Source organism: Solea solea, chromosome 16, assembly GCF_958295425.1.
Source record: "Solea solea chromosome 16, fSolSol10.1, whole genome shotgun sequence".
Lineage (NCBI taxonomy): Eukaryota > Metazoa > Chordata > Actinopteri > Pleuronectiformes > Soleidae > Solea > Solea solea.
The window spans coordinates 17117353-17135562 of record NC_081149.1 but is presented as its reverse complement, the minus strand read 5'-3'; the positions used below and the strand labels follow the sequence as shown (position 1 = coordinate 17135562).

At 40.8% G+C, this 18210-nt stretch overlaps 2 protein-coding genes across 2 annotated transcripts in view; both read right to left on the bottom strand.

The window, feature by feature from the left end:
• Window positions 1–10512, bottom strand: part of LOC131475612 (protein phosphatase 1 regulatory subunit 29) — a 62094-nt gene extending 51582 nt beyond the window's left edge. Inside the window, exon 1 of the mRNA XM_058653839.1 lies at window positions 10418–10512. The gene's annotated coding sequence lies outside the window, so the exon portion shown is untranslated. The remainder of the gene's footprint in view (window positions 1–10417) is intronic.
• A 5634-nt stretch (window positions 10513–16146) lies between these two features.
• LOC131475261 (GTPase IMAP family member 6-like) lies at window positions 16147–18188 on the bottom strand. The gene is made up of 2 exons (XM_058653236.1): window positions 18176–18188; window positions 16147–17693 (listed from the first exon to the last, which is right to left on the bottom strand). Exons 1-2 carry the CDS (start codon window positions 18186–18188, stop codon window positions 17038–17040), a joined length of 669 nt encoding a protein of 222 aa, XP_058509219.1. The 3' UTR covers window positions 16147–17037.
• Between the last annotated feature and the right edge of the window lie 22 nt (window positions 18189–18210).

The following is an 18210-nucleotide window of genomic DNA, read 5'->3' as shown; positions in this document are numbered from 1 at the left end:
ACCGTCCTGTGGTTTCCAGTTTTCCCACTTCCACCTTATTCCTGAACATTAGTCAGTAGTTCTTCACAGCGTGTCATTGGAACCCAAACATACAATTTTCATCCAGGCAGTGGAAGAGGCCTGCAGTAACATTGTTGTGGAAGCATTTCAAAGCTGGATATCACATTCAAGAAGATACTTCATGCACTATTTGGCCAAAGAGGATGACGGTTGTGATGTAGATGAGATACTGTGGCCTGATCTACGTCAGTAACAGGATAGATGTATTGGCCAGCTGTACGATACAGAACATCATGTTTGCAGCATTTACAACCTGTGCTGATGAAAAATATCAAAAAAGACGCAGTAACTGTTTTTACCCTCAGACATACAGTATATCATTAGAAAACTTTCCAGATTGTATTGGTGGAAAGATAAAAGAAAATTGGTGTTTATGAGTAAAGTTTGGAAGTATCATTTTTAGTAATGATACAGTGCTTGCTTTTGCAAGAAATTTAAAAGTATTTGTATTGTGTGCATATGGTTTAGTTTGTGTTTGTGTGTGTGTGTGTGTGTGTGTGTGTGTGTGTGTGTGTGTGTGTGTGTGTGTATGGGGGGGGTTACAAACAGGACCCCAGTTTCAGAAAATGTGCTTTTGCAGTAGTAAAAAAAAACTGTTAGAAAACTCTCCAGGCAACAGATATGTGTGTCTTCATCTACTCACGATTGTTAACGGGAACAAAAAACCAAGAACACTCAGAACTGATAAGAATCACTCTTACAGAAGACTGTGAAAACACATTCACATTCTAAGCTCTATTTTTACCGTATGTGGGAGTTCTAGTTCATTTACTGTTCGGTAACTTAATGACCACAATCTATTATTTTTAAAATACGTATTCAAATACACATATTAATCACAGCATAGTATAGTGCCGCCATACGCACACTTGTCTAAGCTGTCACCTGGCTGGTGGATTAAGTGTGAGCATTTGTGAAATCATTTGATTCCCTGGTGGCACATAGAGTAGTGTTGACAGTGTGTGTGTGTGTGTGTGTGTGTGTGTGTGGACATGCAGTGTTGTGGTTTGTGCTTACGTTTGTTCGACATATGTCTGTGTGATTCAGCTCTACTGCAACTACACACCAGTAAAACTGCATAAAAAAAAAAGACATTCCCTTGGCTGCCTTTAAATACGGAAGAGGATTAGGGCCAAATAGGTAAAAAATATTTGTGTTCTGACTTTAAACTCAGAATTTTGACTTTAAACTCAGAATTCTGAGTTTAAAGTCAGAATTCTGACTTTAAACTCAGAATTTTGACTTTAAACTCAGAATTCTGAGTTTAAAGTCAGAATTCTGACTTTAGTGGAATTTAGTGGTGGAATAAAAGAGCTTTCAGAGGTCAGAGGGGCAATCCGGGTCTATATAATCTGCTTTGTATGGACGTCAAATCCAAACTCGAGTCCCTCTGCATCACAGCCATTCTTTCTGAGCAACAAATAATCGAGCCTCAGATCTCAAACTGAACCAATTCTATTAAAAGTGCCATGTGCACATTGCTTTAAAAAACAAAAAAGGCAACCGACGGCTCTGTAACAAGATGCAGCAGTAGGACGATACTAACAAAGACACTGATACTTTTCCTCAAAGCCAGTGTTGTCATATTGAGCACCCCCGCTTGAAAAACACAACAGATACAAAGAGAATGCTAAGCTCTTTATTGTTTTGGATACAGAATAATGTTGTTCCTTTCTGCTATATATCGAGTTGTCTTTTTTGTTAAAGAATAAAATAGTGAATGCAATCAAAGTGTGAATGGCATACTTTTCCTATTTCCGTTACCCTGTGTAATCAGTTATATTATCAGAATAACAAGTTTCAACAAAAAGGCTCAGCGTTCACTTTTTATCTCATAAATGTGCCATGTCATAGAGAAATCCTGCCTGCCACCAGGTGTGGTCTGTCCCACAAAAAATGAAGGCAATTTGTCGAGCAAGAAAATCTGTACTGTATGCCATTGTACAACTGGAGATATTTTTTCTCTACAGCACTACCTTTCCCCACTTAGTAGAAATCAAAGCTCAGATCAGGCAAAGGCAAGAAGTGAGCAAGTTTTTTTTGTTTGTTTTTTTTTGTTTGTTTGTTTGAATTAAATCAATATTTCTCACCACCTGTTGTACTGAGAGGGGAGTTGGAAGAGTGGTGTTTTCCTACTTCCAGGTTTACAATCTGTTGTTTCATTTTAACACGGTCCTGTTGGCTCAGACTTTGTAATGCCAAAGGCGTATTTGCCTTTCCTTCCTGCTCACATTCCTGGTAGAATACTTTGTACTGGAAATGTTGTGCGCCTATATTTTAGTATGAAAATACATCCTGAGAGTGATGGGGCAGATTAACCCTTTAACACCTAATCCTCAAAATGTCCTCCTGGATTTTTTATGCTTATTTTAAAACAAGCATAAACATAAAAAAACACTATAGTTGCATACATGGTTGCATACATGGACACTATAATATTGCATGTTAAATTTGAAATTTGAACAGTATAAAACAGTTAAAATAACATTCTTTGTCCCAAAAATGGAAATGTACAGGCGTTTTTCCAACTCTCTCCTCTCTAATAAAGACTGATTCGCTGGCTTCCTGCAACAGTGCAAGTGAAATTATCATAATAACTACATGTTGGCTTTGACTTGCAACTTTCTCAGCTTTCAGAAACCGTTGCATAATTGCAGTAAAGCAAAATGCGCTTGCACAAACTTTTTATCTGTGATACACTCTGGGTTAAAGGGTTAAACCGGTAATATAGGGCACTGGCAAGATTAGGCTGTTGTTTTTGCTTTTTGTTGTTTTTTGTAAATAAGAAAACATGTTACATGGTTTGTACATGAATCATTTGTAAATTAATAAATACAATGTGTATTTAGTCATTACTACTGATGCCTCAATACAGTGTACCTCCACATACACAAACACACACACACACACACTCACACAGTGTGAACAGAGAAACTGTCTTCTTGTGAAACTGCAGATGTAGAGTGGATGACAGCTAAAATATTTATACCCAGATCTTAGCAGAGGAAAAGATGGATGAAGTGAGGGAAACAGAGTGAGACTCGAATAGATGGAAAGCATGTGTGTGAGTGTGTGATAACTGAGTACGAGAGAGGGACAGCGATGAGTGTGTAGCACAGATGCCACATTAATCTGGGGCCGTTCAGAAAAAAACAGGGCATTATTCCAAAATCCACTTTGTTCGTGTGTTCAAGTATGATTGTGTTGTTGTATTTCTACGTGTGTGTGTGTGGATGTGTGCGCGTGCATGCGCTGTACAGGGAAATATGTAACCATTCATCTAATGTGAATGTAACATGCCAGAGGCTGCAATTCATGAAGAAATGCCACGACGAGTCTCTGTACAATGTATTAATCGTCCTGCAACAATGACAGAAAGCTTTCTGCATCACACCCCACTCGTCCTCCAGCACGTTCCGTCTCTCTCACACACATTTCCACACATTTTTTTCATTTTTTTTTCTTCATGAGATATCACATTCAAACAGTGAAGGAGTTGTGGGCGTGGGTTCATAGGGCTATGGGGTTGGCACATGCAAAAAAAAAAAAAAACATGGCAGATGGTGCCCTTACTTTACACACATGCACATTATAAACCCTCACTAAACAGATGCATCGTCAAAGTGAGAAAAATGAGCACAACATAGAGTAACATGCATGGCTCAAATCATACATCTCATGAATCACAATCATGTTCCAAATGACATACACAGCTACCACATTCAAAAGATATTACCATTCAGTTAGTGTCCCTCTCATTATCAGAGAATATTTTAAAACAGCTGCAGCTACTTTGGCCAACTTTTTAACTTTACAGATATTTGTATATTTGCTATAAGTGGTTCTATAAGCGTTTAACATTTTAGATCACGCTGCACTAAAAACACGAGTAAATCCACTCGGCATTAGAGGATAGCTCACTGCAGTAAGCATCTGAAAATAGCACCCCTAACAGAAACAGCTGCATATTGTATGAGTCATGCCAAGCCTCTTCTTACTCAGGAGATTATTAAATCTGAAAACGCTTGACTTCATTGTGAATAGAATTTGTTTTTCCCCACTTTAGAGCATCATCAGAGCACAAAGTCAAAGCTATATTGTAGTGCAATGCTGTGCGCACAACTGCACACATTTTAAATGGTTCTAAGATGTGGATCTTAAGTAGAAGTGTTACTTCAGTAACTATTTTCAGTACCTGGATTACTAAAACCAATGCTGCCCTGGCGTGTCCCCTCTCTAGAGAGCGATAAGTAGTGTCTTGTAGAATGAAAAGCCATGACTGACGGGGTTTTATCAAAGCTCTTAAATTGAATATGACATTGCATCAAACAAAAACATGCTGTTTTAACACAATATTAATTGTTTTAATGTCAAATGAATTGTCTGTATGCATGCACCAGCCATCCCTCTGTGGTAGATGCACTTCAGCCTCAGTTTACACATGCGCTTCTTTCTGTTACTGAAGAGAGACATGGATGTCAAAGTTCTCACACACAACACCACGTTCACAGAAATGTATCACTGCGTCCTCATCGCTCTTCTCAACTGGTTTTCCACATCAAGCATGTTTTCACACAGTATCACATAGGTCTGTAGCGCTGCTATGTCCAAGTACTGTCAATTAACACTGACATGAGAATGAATTGAATAATTAACCTGAACATAAAGACTGCGGTGTATGTCTTGACCCCTTTTTGTTATTAAGTATATTAATATTATCTTGATAGTCCTGATCTGATTGTATTTGCTTAAATCCTTTTTTTTTTTTTTTTTTTAATGACCATAAATAATATTCCTGACTTTAGTATAGACAGATAGAAGAACAGAAAAAAAGAGCAGACGTCTGGTGTAAGGCTGCAGGTTATAGTAAGAGGGAGGAGAAGGAGGAGGAGGAGTGTGGGGCTGTAACTTGTGTACAGGTCATTAAACTGTGGCCAAAATGGTGAAAAATGTTGCCTCTCAAACGGTTTGTTAAACAGGTGGTTTGATACAAGAGTATTTATGTTTGTATTATGTACAAACACTGACAACTTTCAGTTGCTTTGGTCCCCACTAAAGGGTGTGTGTGTGTGTGTGTGTGTGTGTGTGTGTGTGTGTGTGTGTGTTTGTGTGTGTGTAAAAAATTAAAATTTGACCACTTACATCAAACACAGGTAATACGAAATAAATGCCACTACAAGTTCTCCCCAACTAAAACCCTGCTACAGTCTACAGCTGGGCTACATGAAGGACCTGCTCACTGAAGTAGCTGACAGTCAGGGCATGTGATAAGGTCTGAAGCTGGACAGAGGTGATTGGTGCGATTGTTGATCTCCAAATCAGTTAAAAAAAATGTCTCAATTGGCTGCTCAGTGCCAATTGAGCAGCCAATTGGCACTCAGTGTTCAGTGTGCTGTGGGCACACTGAACACTGCTGCCTCGGGGATTAGCTGCAGGTAACTGGTAACTTGCTTTAGTTAAGTTGAAGATGTTTCACCTCTCATCCAAGAGGAATTGAAAAGGGGATGACCACATCAAATCCAATTACTTAAAATTAACCCAGCCATCTGCAGTATCTGAAGAGCTGAGGTGTCACCGACTGACTTTTCTCCTTCTACTCTTTCACCCTCTGCATTCCATTCACATCTCACCCCACAATTTTAGTTAAACAGCGGTTCTCCCAATTAACACTCTCACACTCCACAGAAGTACGACTAAAGCTTAGTTCCCACTGAATGAACACGCTAAATTCCTACTAAAGTCAGCTAGATGTTCCCGTCGCTGACAGCGTTTGATTGGAATTGAGACGTTTCACAACATGTCACACACATTTCCGGCCTGCTGGACCTTTTATTAGAGTCTGCAACAAATCACAAACCAGTAACCTGCAACAGGACTAGAGCACCATTCCACAAGAGAGGAGGAGGAAGAGAGAGAGCAATACAATACAGTTCAGAGCATCTGGGGCATCTCTTTATGAAAGTCCATCACCAGTCAGTCATGGAGTGTGAACTTCAATTTCAATCTTCCAATCACAATTCAGAAAGTCCTCTGGTGTGAACTGCACAGCCATCCTACGGCAGTCATACACTATGATTCAAATTAATGAAACCTGTCTTTGCTGTTGTTTTTTTACTCCTTGGAAACCTTGTCAGCAAATCACTGTCTACTATGCCTCTCCGTCTCTTGCCCAAGGGGAACTCCTACATGTGCCCGGCAGTGAGGGAGTGACGGTTGTTGTGAAACACGACTCTCGTTATCGATTGCACAGAGCACTGCAACAGCTGGTACACTGAGAGCGAGCAGCATGCTGTGGCCAAAGATGTGATGTGGAGGAGTAAGCAAGTGTGAATGTCTCCCAAGGGTTACGCCTCACAGGATCTTTGGATAATCCTGCATGATGGATGCAGAAATCTATTTGGAGGCGGGGCTGGTAAAAGGGAGGCCAGAGGAGCAGGTGGGAAGGGCTAAAAAACTAAAACTGTCAGTTAAGGACTAGTGAGACGACAGTTCTCATTACTTTGGAATATAAATTGCACAGGTACCAGATACACCAGCCCTGCAATCATGGGGGATTTCCAATGTGCATCATCCCCAAATCTGCATGTTTTTGGGCTGTGGGAGAAAACCGGAAAACCCAGAGAAAACCCACACACATCTGACCGGGGGGGGGGGGGTTAAAAAGGTAGCATAGAGAACTTTCCCGTCTAAACAAAATGATTTTGAGAATATTCTTGAGATAGAGAACAGGAATCTGAGAGAGAGCATTTGTCTTTTAACATTGTGGCTTATGTGGACAGTTGGACGTTAAGTGCCTAAGTAACTTAGAGTATCACAAAGAAAGCTTTTGAAATCTCTGCCTGTTGCTGACATGTTAAAATTAACCAAATAGGTTCAAAGTTTATAAAAAAAAAAATACGTATTGATTTCTGCTGGTGTACATATTACACATCTGTAATTAAAATTGTCCATATTTTTTAATGTTTTATGTCTCGATTTTGACTCCTGGTGGAGGCCAAGGTCATTTAACAATAAACAGGCTTTATTCACTTATGTAAACCTCCTACCTACTCGGACTCAGAGATCAAGACTATCATGACCACTTGCGGCTGCAGGGGCCGCTGTTGCTGAGCAAATTCACATTGTGTTCCCTTAAGGTTGCACTTGGACATGGACAGCATGGAGTTTCTCATGGCAACGGCACAAAAAAGTCAGTTGCTTAGAGGATTCAGCGCCGTAGAGGTAGTGAGAGTGATAAAAGAATCACTCTTGCCACCTGTTTTTTTTTTACACTATTGCATTTTTTTTCTCAGTATGTGTGATATATCCAAAGCAATGTACAGTGCACAAGAGAGGTGAAGAAGAGAGTGCAGGCAGGGTGGAGTGGGTGGAGTCGAGTGTCAGGGGTGATGTGTGACAGCAGAATCACAGCAAAAGTGAAAGGGAAGGTCTACAAGATGGTAGTGAGACCTGCTATAATGTCTGGATTAGACAGGAGGCGGAGCTGAAGATGCTGAGATTTTCATTGAGCGTGACCGGGATAGACATTTGGAGATGAAGTTAAAGAGTGAAGGTTGAGATGGTTTGGTCACATGCAGAGGAGGGACAGTGATTATATTGGACAAATGATGTTGAAGATGGAGCTGCCGGGCAGGAGGAAAAGAGGAAGACCACAGTGAAGGTTCCTGGATGTTGTGAAGGAGGACATGAGGACAGCTGGTGTAACAGAAGAGGACAAGATGCTCAAGCACATGTGTAAATGTGAGTCAAGTGTGTCACAAGTAATCAGTGACAAAACATCCACCTGATATGTACGGGCTGTGGAAGTTTTGCACCGCCACATGTCACCACATCAATACTCTATTATAATCATTATCAAAGTCCAAGGTCAATTAATTAGAGTCAGCAAGGTGTAAATGTCTCTGCCTCTCACTGAACTAAGATTCAAGCTAATGTAATTGTACTAATAGCTTTCATATTAAATATTTAATAAAGCCCCCGCTCATCTGGCTCTCACTTGTCCTCAGCAACGAATAGAAATCCCCGTTAACTCTAGCTGTGGAGAGAGACTGATTTTTATCCAATTGCCACACCCTCCTATTCCAACCATTCACGAGACAGAATTTTAAAACTCAGTACAAATGTTGTAGGAAATTGTACTGTTATTTCGGTGCAATTATTTTTAGACATATCTTTCCCAATATTTATCTTTAGGTTTTGCCTTGTTGAATTGTTTTCACATTTTTTGCAAGTAATCCAGTCCTCCAGCGCTGCCTCTGTTATCTTTGTATTCTTGTTTTTCCAAGCGCAAAGTGAAATCCACATATCAGTTTGCATGACTTGAATTCCACACGAGAGACAAAAGCGGGAAGAAGATTGCACTTCAGGTTTCTTCAAGTTTAGCATCCATCACCTCTTGAGAGCGACCCCAACCGGCAGTGGTATGGATTCCCTGAATTATGGCAAACATAGTTCAACGCTATTCTGATAAAGTGAAGATTAGATAGCAACAAGGCAGTGAGTTTGGTATGTGGGTGGTCATTACTCAGGACTCCCAGACCTGCCGTCCCCACTGATTTCCTCTCCCCATTTTTCCTGGTACACCACTGAGCTGTGATTGCAATTGATTAGAGACTGCTCATCATTCGTCAAAGGGGCAACATCAGGAATCATCGACATCAGGGGGAAATGGATTTAGGGAGATAAGTAGAATAAGATAAATGAATGCAGCCCGTGGAGTAAGGATGAAAAGCATGTGGAAACCTAAGGTGTGTTGTGGAAGAAGGGAATAAAATGCAACACATGTATTCCATCTCTTGTACTCCAGGGGGTGTGGCCGCTGATTGATGGGGCCAAGCGTAGGTTATGGATGGTTAAGGCACTGGAGGTTTTAGTAAGTGACACGACTGAAAGCAAATTTACAACACAGTATATGACGAAATCGATAACACACTGATATACCCCACTGTCATTCTGAAGGTGCAGCACTTATTAACTATTGATCAGCCACTGCCTAAAGAAACAGTGGCGTCATATTAGTTTAGGATCAGCGTTAACTGACTGTAGCAGGTTTATATCTGTATGCATTCAAATGAATGGCATTTGATGCATTTATTTTTATATTTCCACGCAAATTGTTTGATTTCTAGTGCAGATAATCCAAATTACCACAACTCTGAAGCTTCAAGTTTCCCACCAAAGAACAATTTTCCCTCTGTAGATATTTACTGTTATGCTCTGATCATCTCAGTGAAGGCAAACAAAAACGCTGTCAGTGTTTAGATCACGCGTGCACATCGTGATCAGGCATACGCTGATCACTGGTCACATCCGAGAACCGTTCAATCTCCCCCTCACAGCCCACAGACAGATAGACAGACAGCAGCCCGTTTACGCTTGGTCAGCACAATGCGCTGTCCACGGTGCTGAAGGAAGAAGAAACACTGCACTAGTGTCCACGGCGATCCGCAGTGCTTAACAGACACACGGTGTTGCTCATCCACATCCACGCACAAAACACACACACACACACACACATGCTGCCGATTCACATACAACCAACAATTTACAGTGACAGGTTGGTTAAAAAGAAAAACGTTGCTACGTGTTATCACGTGCACGGCTGTCACAAATGTGTGGGCGAAGAAATCTGTGTGGTCCACTGGTCAGTAGTCGGACACTGTTGCTGCTGGCAATAAATCTCTCTCTATATACACACATCTACCTATATATCTATCATATGCACGCACAAGCGAAGCTCTCGTTGCAGGAAGTGTGGTGAATCAACACTGCTTGGAAGCTGGGCCATTCACCCTCAAAAACACAAGCAAGAGAACACACAAACACACACACACACAAACACATCACCCGCTTTATCCCCCTGCGTGATTCCTCCCTCAATATTAAATCCCTTCTCGCACATCTGTCCATGGCGCGTTCACTCTGCCCGTTCACCCCCTCACCGCAGAACGCAGCAGAAACACACCACACTGAGTTCATGTGACACTTTGCAATCTATATAAATCAAAATGGTAACCAGCAACAAATGTGACGGGGGGGGTTAGACTAATACCTGCTATTAATTAATATGTTTTTGCAAAGCCATTGTTCAGTAGCACACATCGCAGTTGAGACCAAACCCGCAACCACAACAGAAAACACTGTTTTATGCTGCCCTAAATATATGACCATATGGGCTTCTGTTGCACCAGGACTCAGCCCGACAGAGTATGTAGTACAGGTGCATGCCCGCTCTGCCATATGGCTCACATCCATCCATCCATTCATCCGCATTTACTGTTCACCATATACCACAACAGTGCATTAAACAACAAAGAGAGAAATGACACAGTGAAAAAGGTGGATTTTAATACGGTACCTTCTCGGGTTTCCCTCCCAAATTATGCGTCTGTCGGCTGTGGCAAAGAAGATTTTTTTTCTCTCTCTCTCTCTTTTCCCCCCATCCACGGCAAACGTCGCAGGCTCAGCAGCAGCAAGGCGGGAGATGATGAGAGAGAGAGAGACACACAGAGAGAGAGAGAGAGAGAGAGAGAGAGCGGTGAAAAAATGCATAGACCTCTACATAGAGAAAATAGTTTAACTGCAGTCATCTCAACGTCTGCCCCTACAGCTTCTCTTTCAGTGAGATTAATGCCCACAGTGCAGCACTGATATCGTCATAAATCACATTTTTAAATGTGAATGTTCAGTTGTCCACGGTGTCATATCAATCAAAATAATCAAATATTGTCACAAATATTTCCCATGGGTAAATTTTGCTACAACAGCTGCATTCAGTATAATTCACAGAATATACTTTTAAATACTGGAGTTTACATTTCCAGACTCTCAAAAGGACAAAAAAAAAAAGAGGACTAACTCCTAGTGGCTAATCTCTCCCTCTCTTCCTCTTGTTGCCTTCACCTTGTCTTTCATTAGCAGGACACCCACTCCTACAATGTGACTCATGTGCTGGAACACCTGCTTCACCAAAGCACTTGTCTTAAATTGTCGAGCCTGTTGTGTCCAATGTAGGACTCTACATGGAGATGGATGAGGCATAACTGGCATGAGCCATCTGTAAATGACAATATGACAGAAACTAAGTTGTGGAGAACTCCATGACTCCATACCTGTTCTTCTTTAGCATCTGCCAGAATCAATGGAAAGTCCTGAAATTGGGGGAACCTGCCAGTAAAAAAAAAAACTATCTATCTTTCACAGTGTTTCTCAATCCTGGTCCCCAGGGAAACACTGCCCTGCATGTGTTAGAGGTTTCTCTGCTCCGACACACCTGACTCAAATCAGCTCGTCATTAAGCTCTGCTGCAGCCTGATAACGAGCCGTTCATTTGAATCAGGTGTGTTGGAGCAGGGCCACATCTAAAACATGCAGGGCAGTGTTCCCCGAGGGTTGGGAGACACTGATGCATCACATTGTATAGTACAGAAATGTGTGTCGTATAATAGCACAGTAGAAATACAGGGTCATGTGGAGATTTGAATGTCGAAGTTAAAAGTGAAAAAGTTACACACCACAGTTTTAAAACATCCTCAAAACAGAGACTCAGGCAAACTTTAAAAATCACAATCAATTAAAAGTATATTAATGAATGAATGAATACTCAGGGCAGAGTCAAATAATTCAATTCATGAATGAGCAGAAATGTTGTAAGTGTAACTAATTAAACCACTTTTTTATATGGGTATCTAATAATGTTATTTGTTGATCTTCACAGTTTAGTGTCAAGTATTGAAAGTATACTGTACGTGTTGTGATTTAAGAAAAAAAAAACAAAAAAAAAACAGTTTATCTACTGCCTCTCTGGTCAAACACCAGCTACTGCATTTAGATTTTGCCATTCGCCTTGTTATGCTGCGTTCACACAAAACGGCTTATTTTGTCCGTGAGAGGAGACAGAAGTAACAGGCATTTCTTTTGTTTTAACCATCAACTGTGGCTAATATTAGACACATTGTTGCACTCAGAAGAAACCACCTTTGTGTGTGGTTTCACAACGCCATCCGGAGTCGGACGCAACCTGGGGATTTTCACCATTTACTTCAAGGGACTTCATATGGATGAGAACCGCTTCCAGCGATACTGTAGCTGCAAGCTCATCTCTCTCTTTTTTATCAGGCATTGGGCAAATGTAACTTTATAAAAGGCTGTTAAGTTCGATTGTTTGCTCAAAAATACATGCAAAAAGCAACACTAACAACACAAATTCTCTGTTACAATGGTGAACCATAAAAGATTACATCATTGTGGTAATTCAGGCTCATGAGGTCTAGTTCTATTGTCAGCCCCACCTACCTTATGAAGAAGAGCAAGATATGGAATATGGTTTGTGAAACAGTGCAAACTCAAAGCTTTGGCTCTGATGAAGTGTTCGTGCATGTGTGGGCAACAGTGAGGCTGGTTCTGCCTGTTTCACATGAAGGAATATGTTGAGGGTGTGATCATACTCAATTAACACCCCCCCCCCCCACCACCACCTCATTCCTCACTCACCGTTTTATCTCCTCATCGTTCTCACAATCGCAAGCACATCCAGACACGTGCAAACACACATGCTTATTTCATCTCATGAACTCACCGCCTCTCAAGATCTGTCTTTCTTCTCTATGGTCTTTGAGCTGCACCAGACTGCTGCTGAACAGAGACTCATTAATATTTTCTCATTATCTGTGTCTGCATATTAAGTAAAGGCACAATGTTGAGTTGTGGCAGGATTTTTTTACCAATCTGTTATATCTCGTCTTGTGTGATGAGCGATGCATCCACACACGACAGGCTACATTATATGATGTATACATGAGCAACAATGAACACGTTGACAAGAGCGCTGTCTTGCAGCAGAACCGTGTTACTATATTTTGCATCATCTGTAAGATACTAATCCACAAAGCAAACGCACAACTCTGTTAACTAAAGAAACTAGGAAAATGAGACAGTCAGAAGAGAGTTTCCTGACTCTTTTTTCGTAAAAATGCAATGTGTAACTCTTGGTATTATCCCACCTCTGTTTAGTCTTCATGAACAGAAACAATAGAAACAATGAACATTACTTGAATGCTGTGTCCTTCATCTGAATAGGGGTTCTGTCAAGCAACACTACCAGGCATGTTGTTTTCCATTACCACCTCCTCAACGTGGGTGGAGTCGTCATAGCGCGGCTGCGCGAAACTGCCGTTTTATACACGACACAGTCACACAAACTAGTGTGGTGTATTAAATCATTAGAATCAGTGAATTTAAAAGATTATGACCTGAGTGCAGACTCTGTCTGACACAGTCACTGATCTAAAATATGGCGGGAGGAGTTATGTGTAAAAGACGCACAAGAAGCTCTTATCCCATCAAACAGCTGAACGGCCAGGTTTTTTTGAGCTGTAAGCATTCACTTCTTCTCAGGGGTGCTTCTTTGTGTTTTTGTCAAATCACTTCCTGTGTGCGGTGTGTGAGAATGTCACCGAGCAAAAGTTATTCTCAACAGCGCTATAATCAGAAATAAAGAGAGGACCTTGTGGAGCTGAGCGGCTAAATCAGATGATAGGCTTGTCAAATGAAGACACGTTTCTCGTTCTCACTTCATATTTTTAAAGTTTTAAGTTTAAAATTTTCTGATCTAGTTTTATAGCCTAATATTTGAAATTAATTTTCATGGTTTAATATAGGCCCTCATGTCAGTGTTCTTTATATTTTAGACCATTTAGGTTTACTTTTTTTTTCATTTTATTGATGCTGGCTATGTCTTTTTTATATATTAGCAAAATAGAAAATAAAACTAGCAGTTCAAAATGACTGTCTTTTTAAAATGTAGAATATGTGGGAAATCATCTTCTATAATCATGCGACTTGACTTGTAACTTGCTTGATTGAAAGCAGGGACGCGACTCGACTTGCATGAGACTGGAGGGTTAAGACTTGTGACTTGCATATGTGTGACTTTCTCCCATCTGTGGCAGTTTGTGATGCAATATTTTGGTTGAAAATCACTCTGGTCACAAAATCAATATCTACATTATCTATCGACCAGATAAAATGTCCTTCTCACCAATATTACAGATACTGGTCAGAGAAGAGCAAAGTGACGGTTCATTGTCAGGCCCTGCCACTCTTCAAATAGGAAGGTAAAAATTGTTCATATTTCAAAAGCATTTCATTGTCTGACAAAATGCCAGGTTTTCAGGCTTGTGCTTGTTCTCTAATGGGTCCATTCTGGCTCACACAGCTGTCCATCCATATTTTTATAATACAAGCTCAGGTCCTCTACTAGAGGTCTGTGAGCTTGAGGGTTCTGCGCAGTATTTTTTCTGTGCTTTTCTGGACAGAGATCTCAGATGCTGTTCCTGGAATCTGTTGAAGCCAGTTTCTCCCAGTACCAAACTTCTTTTTGTGTGTGCGTATCATCTCATACATATCATATCAACATGTCTGCCATAGTAACAGAAACACAAAAAAAATGTTAAAGCAAAAATGTGTGTCAAAATATCATTTTAGGATAATTACTGTTGCGACCTATACACATCTTTGTACCTCACAGATTTGCACTAATAGCAAAGTTAGCATTTATAAATATGTTTGTCAAATGAAAATGAGAATAATGATGTAAAAAATTACCATTCCCTCTTATATCGCGAGTCCTAATCAAAATAATGACAACTGGATATTTATTCAGCCCGAGTTGGCAGTGGTGTGAAACCTAGCAAGATGTCTGCCAAGCAGCAGACCACATGTCACAATATTTGTGGTGGTATAATGAGGTCATTTAGGTGTGTTATTATGAAGAGGATGAGGGAAAAAAACATGTTTTTCAAGACTTTCCAAAGAACTTGTTGTGCCTAAAAAAAAAATAAAAAATATTTGCATCTTAAGCATGTAAAAGACACTTAAAATGCAGTATAATTGTGTCTGTAGAATTGTACAACACCAAGCAGTCAGAGAATACTATCCTCTTCTATTTTGAAATCGGTCTCAATTCTATGAAATAATAAATAAAAAATAAAATGAACGGCAGGCTAATAAAAAGAAAAATCAATAATCTCAGTCACCACGATGCACGTCTGCCCATGAATGACACCTGATTTCTCTGCTAAACAAGGGTTTTGTGCACTGATTCTGTACAAACAGGGCAGTGTTTTACATATTACATCATCACACCGATATACACCCAACTCTGCTGCTTTTCCTTTTACATTTGTCGCAATTGGGGGCTGGTGTGAACCATAAGCCTCCACAGTAGAGACAGTGAAGACAATGAAGATCATTAGACCTTTCTTATAAATAGAGTCTCAGTCAAGTTTCTTTGAGGATAATTATGATAATATACATGAAATGACTGCTCTGAAATCTCTACACATGCAGGGAACAGAAAATAAGTGTGGAGTTATTCCAGTACTGTATACTATGAATTGGACCAATAATTATGGATATTTAATGGTGTCTCTGCATATCTTGTTTCCTCTCAGTTGATAGAGGTTGGGTAAAAATAAAGGGTTGGCCATGACTGTAAGCGTTCTCCCAGTCTTCCACTTGAGAAAAGTTTAAAGTTGGCCCAGCGGCTGACTCAGTTCCAGCTCTGGTCCTCTTACCCTTTTTGACACCTTTGTCCAACGTCCACATGATTTGACAAACTCTGACGTGTATCCAACATATTCAGTTCAGTGCGTGGGATTGTTTACCAGACGTGGCACCTCAGCTGTCTGGCCTCACGACTTAAGCGCTGCAAGTGTGTTTCCATGGTAACCAAGTATAGTACTGAGGAGCGGAGCACTGACTGGAGCTTACACATGATCACTGTTTTCATCTGAGTTTTGTGTGTGTGTGTGTGTGTGTGTGTGTGTGTGTGTGTGTGTGTGTGTGTGTGTGTGGTGGATTTTTAGATATAATGTAATGTAATGTAATGTAATGAGATGAAGATGAATCGTCATTTGTTATGAGATGAACATGTGTTTTCTCTGAGAGACACGGAGAGAGAGAGAGAGAGAGAGAGAGAGAGAGAGAGAGAGAGACAGAGGAGCTGTGTGACAGTTTGCTGCTCGCTCCACAGAGGAAACTCATTATCAGGTCCAAGTAAACACACACACACACACACAGACAACGTGAAGACAAAGATGGACTTTATTGATCCTCAGGTAATCAGTTGTTCATTAGGAAGTTTGACTTTATGTATCTGGACCATTCCAAGCAACATAGGCAGTTCAAGTCCAGTAGAAACAGTAAAAGTCCAGTAGAACTTGAAATTTTGAATCCATTTTGAATGCTTCCTCATATTTACTATCACCTGTATTTACATTACACATCTAATTATTTTCACTTTGCACTTTGATTATTGAAATTATTTGCAAATTAATTATGGTATTATTATTAATTAATTATTAACTGTGGTATTTCTAGTAGGTATATAATCTCCAGTAGTTTGAGTGTTAATGATAAATTGATAAACATTTTAGCCCTGGCTGATTGTACTTAATTCCATTGTAAGTCGCTTTGGATAAAAGTGTCTGCTAAATGACATGTAATGTAATGTAACATGTAATGTAGTGGTTGGAACAAAATTGTTGATCATAAATAGTGCTGGGGACATGTCCCCAGTGTCCCCAACGTATCTGACGCCTATGGTACATCCTGTGGTGATGTGGGCATTTAATAATTGTAAATTATTGTCATAACATTTATACCATGTATATTATTTTAAATTGAGGCTTGTAAGTCCCACAGCATTGTAAGTGGGCATTTACATGTTGTTGTTCAGCATTTTCTGTATGCGTTCCAGGACCTGTGCTCGTCTATAGTTTGCGTTCCGGCACCTTATGATTTACAAATTAAGCATTGGTTGTAGGCTATACCTGGTCATATTGCTGTTGGTTATGTTTAACGTGATGATTACATGCATGAGTATAGGATTTGTTAAAATACTTACTGTAGGCTAATATGTGTGCCCCCCATGCATTTCATATGCCCCCCTTAAGACTGAGGTCTGGCAATGGGTCTTCAACAGCCACAACAGGCACAATAGCCACAACAGGCAACACATTTGTTAATCAAATCAAAATGAGACGTCTTCTGGTAAAAACAGAACCCCCTCTGGGAGACCTCCGCTACTTTCTTCAGCAGCTCTGTGACCTGATCCCTGTTGTCCACCTCCCTGTTGTTGAACACTTGGTACTGGCCACTGCACTTGTCGAGCAGCTTACACAGGTTCTGGTCCTCTCTTACAAACTCCGAGATGTCCATGTCTTCCAGCCGGTCCCCGTAGGTGAACAGCAGCACGATGTGTTTGGAGACACCAGGACCCAATATCTTCTGCAGCCTCTGCAGCCCCTGCTGCTCCTGCTCAGTGAACCTCCCCAGCTGGATGGTGAGGAGGAAGGCGTGAGGACCAGGGCTACTGAGCATCAGCGCTTGCTTCAGCTCCGTCTTCAAGTCGTGTTTAGACAGCTGAGAGCTAAAGAGACCTGGGGTGTCCACCACCGTCACTCGGCGACCCATGATATTGGCCTCGCTCTTCTCACTGTGGATCGTCAGAGGTCTGGTGGTGAAGCGGTTCTCAAACACTTTCCTGCCCAGGATGGTGTTTCCGGTTGAACTCTTGCCGACTCTCTCCTGACCCACCAGCACCACCCGCAGATCGCTGCTGAGGTTGGACCCTGGAAACGACACAGCCTGTTAGAGCTGCAACCCTGTGAGACACCCTCCAACCACCAGGGGTCAGCACACAGCAACGTTAAACAGCAAGCAGTTTATAATGTTTTCAATAAATGATGGACCAGATTCCGATTTTCATCCAGAATTTTTTTTTGTTCTACTAGGATCTCCGGGTTCTCCCGGTTTTCTGGTTTCTTCCCACAGGTCGAAAACACTCAAAGGTTAATTGTCGACTCTAATTGATTGTTGGTGTGCCCTGCAGTTTTCAAAATAAAAGTCTGATTCTGTGAATCACACTTAAACACAGCCCTGCAGTTTTCAAAATAAAAGTCTGTTTTTATGACTCAAGATAAAACACAGCCCTGCAGTTTTCAAAATAAAAGTCTGTTTCAGCGAATCATGCTAAGACACAATCCCAGAGTTTTCACAATAAAAGTCTCCTCTGTTCATGTTAAAACATCACTCAGTCACTCCAGAGACCAACTCAGCAAATGCATGCGCGCACGCATGCACACACAC